The sequence below is a fragment of the Trichosurus vulpecula genome, chromosome 1 (genome assembly GCF_011100635.1).
Source record: "Trichosurus vulpecula isolate mTriVul1 chromosome 1, mTriVul1.pri, whole genome shotgun sequence".
Taxonomy (NCBI): domain Eukaryota; kingdom Metazoa; phylum Chordata; class Mammalia; order Diprotodontia; family Phalangeridae; genus Trichosurus; species Trichosurus vulpecula.
In genome coordinates, this window is record NC_050573.1 from 50,657,942 (window position 1) to 50,669,407 (window position 11,466).

An 11,466-nucleotide genomic window follows, 5' to 3' on the forward strand; every position below is an offset into this window, starting at 1 on the left:
ATGGCTCAACAAAGGAACCCAGCAAAGAATCTATACCATGCCTATAGGAAATTTCTTGAACATCCTATAAATGGGAGAAATTCTGGTTTTTTTCCAATGTCATTGGGAGTCACTTCTTTATCATATGTGCTCTCTAAGCATGAGCCCTTTTTCCTCTGGACTTGGTATATACCTGTAGTAGAATCTCACAGACTTTGGGAAGTTTTGTACCAACTATTATTACTACACTTTAGAAAATCTCTCTTTAATTATTTAGTTATTTAAGGTTGGCTAACTAAAAGGATTCTCAATTGATAGTCTTAGGTGGAAACATACTGGTGGGGGCTCAAGCCTACAGCATTAGGGAAACAACTCCTGGCCCCTTAGGGATACCTCTAGAATCCTGAAGATGAGATGTATCCATACTCTGGGAACCCAGTTCAGCAGTGAGAGTGGGAGTTGGGATTAGGGATCTTCAGATCTTAGTTGGACTACATATATTTCAATGGATTATTATACAACCATACTTGAAATTTAGCTGCACATCCATTGTCTCAACTTCTAAGTGACAGCCCATCTAAATGTCGAGAATTCCTTTTTGTGTTTAATTTCACTATTAGTAGTCCTCTATTAGAAAATGTGAGTGGCTTCTTATGACTACACTTCTCTCATTACAGGACTGCTCCAATGCCTTCCTGGCTAGCATCTCTAAGCAGGACCCAGAGGTTGCTTAGATCCGCATAGGTAAACAGTAACATATGTATGAGTTAGTTAACTAGATCTTTAAAAGCTTGTTCTCCTTTGTCAGTCTTAACAATCTCCAAAGGGTTTAAATATGTTCAGGTTAAAATTATGTTTCTTGTCTTTCTGCTTCTAATATCTTCAGTCATCCACAAGGTAAATCATTCTGTGTATTAGCAATTGCAGTAGAGTGCTTTAAAAATTTTTGTTAATAATAGTCACCAAGTCTTTGAAAAGACATGGCCAGTTGAGGAGAACTTCTATCTTCTCTGAGTCACTGTTCACTTCTGGCTGCTATACTATATGACCCCCACGCTTAACTGAGGTGCTATGAAAGACACTTGCCAACCAACGTTTCAGACCAGCCTCCACCATCCAATCCGATGCTTTTGTCACCTCTCTTCATGCTCTTCCAGTGTCTTTCTAAAGACATTGAGGTTATCAGACACTTCCATGTCTCCGACTATTTTTTCAATCAGTGGCCATGAAGTGGCAAGTGCTCCTTAGATGCCTTGGAGCCTATACTAAAACTGGTCAAATCCAGCTGGGTAGGTAAAAGCTCTATTCTCATTGTTTTCCTCTGCAATAGGATTTTTATAGTATCCACTGTGTAAATCCAACATCGAGAACCCCTGGCTGCCTAGCAGACACTCTGGGGATCTTGAGCTCTTGGTACAGTGTGCTGGTCCACTTTAACTGTCTGGTAGTCTATGCACATTCCTACTTTCCCCAGTCTTCTTCCCTACACCTATGCAGGTGATATACATGGACTGCTAAAATCTAGGATGGTACCATGCAACAATATTTCTTTTAATGGTTTCTGAGGAATCCCACCACAGGTAGAGGGATTTTCTTAGTTCTCTTTTGAAATAGTCAGGAGTCAGAGGGGTAGATTCAGTGCTCATCAGGCATATCCCACACCTTATTTGGCTTGGGAGTATTTATGGAGCTAGAAACAAGACCACTTGAGTATCACCCCTGGGTTCTTGTCTTACCGTCTTGCTGGACTCACACCTACTTCCCTACATTAGATCAAGTCAGGGAGATGTGAAATCTATAACTTCTCCTTCCCGGAAAGTGAAGCTGACTACCCTGTGATGACTCACAAACTTCCCAGAAACAAAGAGGAAAGCATGGTCTTTTCATCACAATCCAGTCAGTCCCCACCCTGCCCCAACTCCTTTGGTCTGAGTAGGCACCTCCATGTTTCCCCAGTGACCTCTGGGGCTAGGGAAGCAGAGAGACAGCTCTCCCCTCCCATACCACTACAGTCCCCACCTGCTGTCTACTCACTTTCTCTGGACTCCAATTACAACTAGTTGAGGCTTAGAGATGAACCTTCCGGATCCAGGAAGGTGGGGGATGAGAAGGCTCAATTTTGGACAGAGACATTTGAAAAATGAGGAGATATACAAGGAAGAGCTGAAGGATTCTTGGATGGCAGTGTGGGGGCAAGGATGGAGGCCGTAAAGAGAAGGTCATATCCAAAAGGGCTTAGACTTCTGCTTGGCTTGAGGTATAGAAATAAGAGCAATGGGAAGAAGTTATGGGGAAGAGGATTTTGTTTCAAGAAACAAGCAGGATGGAAGAGGCTGGATTCACAGTTCATTGACATGGTCATGAAGCAGGATAGGGTGGGCTGGAAAATGGACAAATAGGCTCGTGATCATCCTGTTCAGGACAGACTAAAAAAAGGAAGATGATAAGAGGTTCAGGGTGAGAACACTGCTAAATACACGGTGCTCTCACCTGAAGCCATTGTGCGGGAGTTGGGAGGGACCTTAGAAATCTAGTCAAGCTCCGTCTCCTCACCCAGAGGGCACCACCCTCACCTGTAGACAACACCAGGGTGTGCCCACTGGGATGGATAACACTCAGACACACCACTTCACTGGGATATAATACCCACAGACACAAGACTCACCAGTGACAATCTATTTCCAGGAAGACAAGACTGTCAAAATCTCACACTGAGAGAAAAACGCCATCCTTGACAATTTGCCCTCCCATCCCCAGGTCCCCGGTTAAGTGGTGGTGGGAAGAGTTTTCTAGCCAAGTGGGGCGTCAGAGTGCTGGACCTGGAGTCAGGAAGATCTGAATTCAAATCCAGCCGTAGACACTTACGTGTTGTGTGATCCTGGGCAAGCCACTTAACCTCCATCTGCCTTGGTTTCCTCATCTGTAAATTGGGGGTAATAATAGCACCTACCTCCTGGAGTTGTTGTGAGGATTAAATGAGATAATATTTATAAATTTGTCTGCTGTCCTTAAAACCCTATATAAATGTTGGCTATTATCATCTCGTATTCCTTTACCTTCCTCGTCGTTCTACCTATCCATGCATCCCTTCATCAAATATTAATGGGGTACAAGTATTGAGAAAGGTGAGGGAGCTAGTAACTCATTTCTGTGGCACCCTACGTTCCACAGAGCACTTTGGACTTGCCCAACAATCTAACAACCTTGTGCAGCAAAGTAAGAGGAATCTTATTGGCCCCATCTTACAGATGGCTCTGAAGGGTTAAATGAATTGCCTTTGTCTTTCTTTTTGCGTATTTTTGTATCCCCACCACTTAGCACAATGTCTGGCATAGAGTAAGTGCTTAATAAATGCTTGTTGACTGACTGACTTGCCCAGGACCATATGGCTGTCTGAGGCAGTATTCGAAACCTCCAAATGTAGGGCTCTCTCCACTAAACCAGAGGATGAGGAACAGGAAGGCTTGTGATCTCTGCCCAATGAGGCAAAAATTAAACCAAATCCCAGATTTGGAAGGGATCCCACAGGGTGTGCAATCTGACCTATACTAAAGCAGAAATCTTTCCTATCCTATCCCTAACAACAAATGGGCAGCCAGGCTCTGCTTGAAGACTACTCACGAGAGAGGACTCATCATCTCATTCTGCTTTTGGATAGCTCCAACTGTCAGGAATAGCTCTTCACAGCCACTGGAATACAGTAGTCGCTTAATAAATACTTATTGGTTGATTAATGGGAAGACTCACATTGTATGAAGCCTAAGTCTCTCTCTGTATTATCTCCCCACTCACCCATCCCCACCCCAATTGCTCCTGGTTTTGTTGTCTAAGGAAAAAAATAAAACAAGTTTGATCTCTCTTTCCTATGAGAGCCCTCAAAATATGTTGACAATGACAATAATCATGTCCCTGTCAAGTTTTCTCTTCCCAGGCCAAATGTAGTCCAATTTAAATCCTTATGTGGCTTGGTTTCTAGTCTTTTTACCATCCTGGTTAATTGATGGCAGAGGCAGAAGGGATTTTCATATATAACCTGTAAATAGCTTGCTTTATATATATTTGTTTGCATGTTGTCTTCCCCATTAAGCTCCTTGAGGGCAGGATTGTCTTTTGCCTCTTTTTATATCCTTAGTGCTTAGCCCAGTGCCTGGCACATAGTAGGCACTTAATGAATGTTTATTGATTGGTTAATTGGAATGAAGTCGTGTGTGTGTGTGTGTGTGTGTGTGTGTGTGTGTGTGTGTGTGTTGTATACTTGACCTATCATTGAGTTCCCTAACTGAGGCACCTGCTGGCAACTCAACATATGATCCACAGTTTATGAAACATAGCAAAGCAACTTAGACAAGAAAAGAAAAAAAGCCGAGGATCTCTAAGGTTCCTTCCAGCTGCCCAGATCATTGGTAAGAGAAGGGAGGGAGGAAGTGAGAAACTATGAAAAATGTGGTGCCAAGAGTGTCAAGGCTTGACAAAAAGGGAACTTGATATGAGACCTGCTTCATCTGGGGAAGGGGGCTCAGTAATACAACAAAGGTGGGAGAGGATCACAGAGGGGCTGGATGGAAACCAACACATACCCGAGCACCGGATTGGAAGTCAGAAGATCTGGGTCCCAATCCCAGCTTTGCAAGGCTTTGGACAAGTAACTGCACCTTTCTGGGTTTCTCCATTTCCTCTTCTATAAAGTGAGGGGGTGGGGGGAGGTTAGACGGAATGGCCTCTAAGGCCTCTTCAGCCTCCAAGTCTATGATCTTATGAGTAGAAATGCGGGAAAGGGGGACCTTGACTGAGACTGAAAGGTCTCTGAGATGGACGTGGCCAGATTGGGTGTCTGGGCCTGATCCCCAGCGGGGAGGCAAGGGGCCCTCTATCTCTGAAGGTATGATCCTTGCTGTCTCATTATCTGTAGGGATCAGCTGGGAAAGGAGGAGCGGAATGGAGGAGGAGGTGGCCTGAGTTTCCTCACTTGCTGACTTGACACCCAGAATCTGGGTGGTAATCTTAAAAGGAAGGGAGGGCCTAATAAATGTGACGCACGTGAGGATTGTACGGGACAGGCTCATTTCCCTTTGGGTGGCCCAGCCTACATCCTCACCATGAACTCCTCAGGCTATCAGAAGTGGGAAGACCAGGACCATCCTGCTTTGGGCAAGTTCCAGCAAGCTGGGAGCTCACAGGGCACAGGTAGCTGGCAAGGGTCCCTACTCTCCCCAAGGGCTTCATAGGATTGGGAGGCAGGATGTTAGGAGTCACCTGTGCTCTCAGGGGTCCGGCCTCTCCTTTTTCTTTTGATATACCCAGCACCAGAACCCCCATAGGAGTGACCCAGGACCCCAAAGGGAAAGAGAACAAAGATTAGGGTTACCACCAAATCCTATCCTTCTTGCCAGCCTATCCCTTTGTCTCTAAGATAAAGGCATTCCCACCCCCTCTCTACCAATCCAGAGATGGGACCCAGGTGTTGTTGGGTCTCCTCTGATTGGGCCAGGCTTATGCCTTGGTATTCCTGCCAGGGTGTCTCTAGAGTCCTCATTTCCCTGCTTCCCTCAGGTTGGTGGAGGACACTGTTTCCCAGAGATCTGCCCTCGAAATCTGTCTCCTTGATGCTAGCTGTGATTCTCCTGCTGTGGATTCTCCTCATTGTGGTGCTGGTCAAGGGTGAGGGGACTAGAGGGAGGGATATTAGGTGGCCTCCACAGAGTTTGGGGTGTGGGGAGGGGTGAGGAAGGAGAAGAGGAGGGAGTTTAGCAACTCAAGCAGGCTTCAGCATGGGGTTCTAGAGAACTTTAGAGCATTGCCCCCCTTTCCAGGCCCCCTTCCCTTCTCCTTGGTCTCATGAGCTCACTCATGATTATCTGTCTTCATTCCCCTGCTCCCTTCCCAGCCCCCACTTACCTCTGTAAGTCACAATGAGTGGGGATCCTGTACAAGTGTGCATGTGTGAATGCATGTCTTTGTGTGTATTTGTACACCTATGTGTCCCCAGGCTCAAAGACCTCCCAGGAGCTGAATCAGCTAAAAGAGGAAGTGAGAACTGCTGGTAGGTGGGGCTAGATGCCTGTGGCAACCTGGTCCATATGGTCCCGTAATCACTATTGGGTGGGGTACAATTCCATGAATCTGTGGGACTAAGGAACTATGGGGGATCTTTCCAGCTTCCATCTGCACAAAGAATGTGGGAGAACTAAGAGAGGACATAGCTACTGCCAGGAGAAATGGTGAGAAGGAACAGGGAGGGTTGAGGATGGGAACTAAAAAGGTGGGGAGGTGCTGAGAGAGAGAGCTGGGACATGGAGGGGGAAGAACTCTGGCTCGCCTCGTCCCAGATCCCTCTCCTGTCCTATGCCCAGGCTCTGCCTTGTGGACTGGCTTGGGGAACTGGGAGAATAAATTTGGTGAATCCCATGCCCGACTGCTCAAGCTAGAAAGTGAGCACAATGAACTCAACACCCAGAGTAAGTCCTGCCCACAGAAACAGAAGCCCCAGCCACCCCTCAAAGCCAAGGTCATCCCCGGCACCTGCCCCACTCTTTGGACATTGGTGTACCCATCCTTGCCAGATCTTCCCACACTGACCCTGCTCTATGTCCTTATACCAACCCTCTTGGACAGTCCAACACTGATCCTGCCAAGTATTCCCATAATAACCTACCCTGACCCCTTCCTAACAACCTTGCTGACCATTCCCAGAATCAGTCCTCCCAGAAACCCACCTTAGGGCTCGCCAAATATCTTGACATTGCCACCAGACATACCCATACTCACTCTGCTGGACGCACTCCCACTCTTTTCCCTCCGCTCTGCCAGTGACTCAGGCCCTGGCAGAGGCTGGGAAGGACCGACAAGACATTCGCAGTGAGATGTTCCGGGCCATAGCTGCTGTGAGGAGTGGGAACAGTGAGTTGATTCAGTCACAGACACTTGGTTAGGGGTTAGAGAGGGAAGCTGGAGTAGGGAAACTGGGAGCCAGAGGGCATCAAAGTGGCCTGGCCTTTGGCTGTCTACTACTTGCTCATGGGTCCAAGCACAGGGCTGCAACCTCCATCCTGCACCACCCCGGTGCACCACCACCCCAGTGGCTATCCCATCGGGTGGTCCCTTTCCATCCTGAACACTGGTCTCTCAGCATACTCAGGGCCCTAGACTTACAGAACCTCACTTAGCAGCAAGGTGTAGTGGGGGCACTGGAGGACCAGCAAAAGACCAAGGGCCCACGGTAGCTCAAGAGTCATCATCCAGAATCCCTCCTTGACTTTATCCTGGAGGGGAGGTGTATGCTGGGATATGGCACAGGAAGAGAGACCCCTTTCTCAGGCCAGAATCGCAGTGATATGCCCTGTGCTGGGAGCAAACTCTAAGCACCATTCCCAGGCTCCTGCTCCCCGTGCCCTGATTTTTGGCTGGCCTTTGAGGGTTCTTGCTACTTATTCTCCACCACCAAAGCTCACTGGGACCAGGCGCAGCAGAACTGTGCCAAGACACAGGCACACCTGGTTATTGTGAACAACCTTGAGGAACAGGTAGGAGCCTAGGGAGCAACAAGTGCTTGGCCAATCTGATAGGGAAAACATGGACCCCAGGGGAGCCTCTGTTCTGAGGGGGGGAGATATGGCACTTGGGGGAGCCTATGGTCTGGGGAGGAGACATGGCACCTGGGAGAGCCTCTATCCTGGGTGGGGGGGAAGTAAGACACATCTCCCCCTTATCCAATGGGGGTACCTGGCCCCTAGAGTAGCCACCAGTATGAATGGGCGAGATATATGTCCTGTGAAGGTTGGGGATCATGATTCCACTGACAACTCTTACTCCTTGCTAAGACCTTCCTGACCCAGAACACCAGAGGCTTGGGTTACTGGATTGGACTCACGGCAACTCGTGCCAGAGGAAAGGTTAATGGGTACACGTGGATTGATGGCACCAAACTCACTTTTAGGTAAATGTCTTCCCCTGGGACACAAGGCGAAGCTCTCAAGGCACACGCTCAGGTACAGGTGTTACCTGAGTCTGAAGCCTCACTTGGTAGACCAAAGAATGTCCAAGGTTGAAGGGCTCTTATTTAGAAAACTGAATATAAAAAATCCATTTTGGTGTGGCAGCTGGGTGGCACAGTGAGTAGAGCACCGGCCCTGGAGTCAGGAGGACCTGAGTTCAAATCCGGCCTCAGACACTTGAGAAAGTTACTGGCTGTGTGACCTTGGGCAAGTCACTTAGCCCCAATTGCCCTGCTTTCCCCCCTCTAAAAAAAAAAAGTCCAAGTTGGAGGACTCTTAAAATATAAATCAGAGTATCAAAGCTTGAGATGCCTTAGAGGGTACATCATTGAAAAGAGCTGAGACCAACCTTAGAACATAAGGTGTGTCAGCACTGATAAGAACTTGAAAACACAGAATGCTAAATGAGATCTTAGAACATAGAGCATGGGACACTAAATCTAGGGTGGACCATAGCTAGCATAGGATGTCAGGGTTGGGGGCTGGGAGGGGCCTTATAACAACATGGAATGTCAGAGTTGGAAGGGTCCTTAAAATACGTGATCTCAAAGCTGGGAAGACCCTTAGAACACAGAATGTCAGAGCTGGGAGGGCCCTTAGAACACAAAATGTCAGAGCTAGGAGGGCCCTTAGAACTCAGAATGTCAGAGCTGGGAGGGCCCTTAGAATACAGGACTTCAGAGCTGGGAGGGCCACTAGAATATAAGTTAGTTCATTCAAGTTGTCAGGTCTAAACAAATGACCTCACCAGGCACTAAAAGAATAACCTGCGATTGTGGAGTGCTAGAAGTGACCTGGTGTAGTGGACAAGATGTGAATTTAGAGTCAGATGACCAGAGTTTGAATTCGGGCTCTGCCCCTCACTCCTTATGTGAAAATCCCTTCCTTTTCCCAGACTTTACTTTCATCATTGTTAAGGGAAAGGGATCAGCTCAGATTATGTCTAAATTTTCTTCCAAGTTTCATTCTGTAACACTATGGTCTTTGAAAAAAAATGATTGGGAGAATTGCCTTAGGACTGGAGAGGAACAAATGTCCTGATTTTTTTTTAAGGAAAGAAGGTGGAGCCTGCAAATTATAGGCTGGTGAACTTGACTGACTCCCAGCAAGATTCTAGCATACATTATTGAAGGGTTAGTTTGTGAGCTTGTGTAGAAAGAGAAGCAGTGAATTCCTAATGATAGCTCTTCTAGATGGTCTCTGAGGTCCCGTTCAACTTGGATATTCAGTGATTTTGTGATGGTGAAGAAACTAGAAATCATAAGAACTGGGGCAAGGGGAGGGACGAGAGAGCCAGCTTCAAGTATTCAAAGAGCTGTCACATGGAAGAGAGGCTGCACTTTTTTTTTCTGCTTGGCCCCAAAGAACAGAACTAGGATTAATGGCAGAAAGGGGACAGGTTCTAGTTTAAGAGAAAACTTCCTGACGATGAGAGCTCTCCTAAAGTAGAAGGGCTGAGATTTAGCTAGGCCACAATTAGTGTGAATAATGAATCCGTGAAGTGTTTGGTTTATTAGTATTCACAGAGTTACAATTATGTAAAATATGGCTATTGGTTCCAGCCCGATGGAAATATGCCATGGGAATTTGAATATGTGCCCATTTCAGGGGACTCTTTATTTTCATGAATTGGGACCTATCTGTAGTGAGAACCCCAGCCCTGCAGGTCTTTAAGCAAAAGCTAGATGACTCTTTTTAGGGATATTGAAGAGAGGATGACTCCTCAGGTTGGACATTATGTTAGAAGTTTGAGTTCCCTTCCTGAAGAGAAAAGAAGAAACAGAGAGAGACAGAGAGAGAGAGACACAGAGAGAGACAGAGAGAGAGAGAGACAGAGAGAGGCAGAGAGAGAGAGACAGAGAAAGAGAGAGAGAGAGAGGGGGGAGAGAGAGAGAGAGAGATACAGAGAGAGAGACACAGAGAGACAGAGCCAGAGAGATACAGAGAGAGAGACAGAGAGACAGACAGAGATGGAGAGACAGAAAGAGACAGAGAGAGACAGACAGAAAGACAGAGAGAGAAGGAAACAGAGAGACTCTGTGATTCTTAGTGGGGTATTCCAGACATCCCTTGGGAATTGGGGACAAGAAGGGCAGATGGCTTTTTGCTTATCCCTTTTTCTTCTATCATTCCCTCCCAAGTGTGTAAGGTCCCCAAGTCTAAAAGCACAAGCAGGTATTCTATGTTATTTTCTAGAACTCCAGGACACCACTGGCTTTTGGCTTGGTGTGAGTCTGAAACGTGGTGTCTTCTGTTATCATGGTTATGGGACCTCCTTCTTCTGCCCATACAGCTACTGGAATGAAGGGGAGCCCAATGATTCAAGAAGGAACGAGAACTGTATCATGTTACTTTACACGGGTCGATGGAATGATGCACCCTGTAATAACCTCAATGACAACTGGATCTGTGAGAAGAGGCAGCAATGTTGAGGTGAAATCTACTGCCCAAGCCTGGTTGGGCACAGAAAAGGGACAATAAAAGATTTTCTCTTTCCCTCCAACATAGTGGATTGTCTAAGGATCCTTGTCTTCTCTTCAAACCAGGGACTCCCTAAGGGAAGTGGTTGTTTTCCATCTCAAATTGCTCTGGAAGGCAGACACCCTCTCTCTCTCTCTCTCTCTCTCTCTCTCTCTCTCTCTCTCTCTCTCTCTCTCTCAAATTTTTCTTGAACAGAACAAATTTTGCTAAAACAGAACTAGGATTAATGGCAGAAAGGGGACAGGTTCTAGTTTAAAAAAAAACTTCCTAACAATGAGAGTTCTACCAAAGTAGAAGGGCTGAGATTTAGCTAAGCCCCCATTAGTGTGAATAGTGAATCTGCAAAGTGTTTGATTTATTAGTATTCACACAGTTACAATTACCTAAAATATGGTTATTGGTTCCAGCCCAATGGAAATATGCAGAAATGATGGCCACATCTAATAAAACAAAATTTAACAATGATGAATAACCTCGGGTTCAAAAAAATTAATATGATGATGCTGATGATCATCATCATAATAGCTAGCATTTATAAAGTATCTACCATATTCCAGGCACCATTCCAGGCACTTTACAAATATTATTTCACTTGATCCTCACAACAACCCTGGGAGGTAGATGCTTCGAAGATCCCCATTTTACAGTTGAGGAAACTGAGGCAGGCAGCAGTTAAGTGACTTAGGTTAAGTGACTTAAGCAAGGTCACACAACTAGTAAGTGTGAGAGGGCCAGATTTCAACTCAGATCTTCCTGACTCCAGGCTCAGGGCTCTACCCGTTGTACCGTCTAGGTTCCTTATGTGGTAGAAGATGGAATAGGTATGGCTAGACAGCACTTCATCTGAAGAAAATCTGGGGGTTTTAGTGAATTTCAAGGTCCAAATGAATCAACAATGCAATATGGTGACCCAAGAAGCTAATGGTAGCTAGTATTTATGTAGCACTTTAAGCTTTGCAAAGTGCTTTGCAAATATCATCTTATTTTATCCCTAACAACACCAGCACCTAAAGTG

General features: G+C 46.2%; 1 protein-coding gene across 3 annotated transcripts; it reads left to right on the forward strand.

The window, feature by feature from the left end:
- The first annotated feature begins 5,065 nt into the window (after positions 1 to 5,065).
- Positions 5,066 to 10,473, forward strand: CLEC4G (C-type lectin domain family 4 member G). Of its 3 annotated transcripts, none has more exons than XM_036739088.1 (9): positions 5,066 to 5,163; positions 5,530 to 5,637; positions 5,966 to 6,019; positions 6,135 to 6,197; positions 6,330 to 6,434; positions 6,787 to 6,876; positions 7,351 to 7,499; positions 7,797 to 7,912; positions 10,264 to 10,473. In XM_036739088.1, exons 1-9 carry the CDS (start codon positions 5,076 to 5,078, stop codon positions 10,400 to 10,402), a joined length of 912 nt encoding a protein of 303 aa, XP_036594983.1. In that variant the 5' UTR covers positions 5,066 to 5,075; the 3' UTR covers positions 10,403 to 10,473. The 3 variants fall into 3 exon arrangements, with proteins under 3 accessions (XP_036594983.1, XP_036594999.1, XP_036594991.1); XM_036739104.1 differs by having other exon boundaries at positions 7,423 to 7,499; XM_036739096.1 differs by having other exon boundaries at positions 6,330 to 6,407.
- Positions 10,474 to 11,466: the final 993 nt, after the last annotated feature.

Bases quoted from the DNA above. Each gene is read 5' to 3' on its own strand.
- CLEC4G (XM_036739088.1), top strand. From the start codon at position 5,076: ATGAACTCCTCAGGCTATCAGAAGTGGGAAGACCAGGACCATCCTGCT. The intron at 5,164-5,529 runs GTAGCTGGCAAG...TGCTTCCCTCAG, and splicing joins TGGGAGCTCACAGGGCACAG to GTTGGTGGAGGACACTGTTT. The intron at 7,913-10,263 runs GTAAATGTCTTC...CTGCCCATACAG, and splicing joins GGCACCAAACTCACTTTTAG to CTACTGGAATGAAGGGGAGC.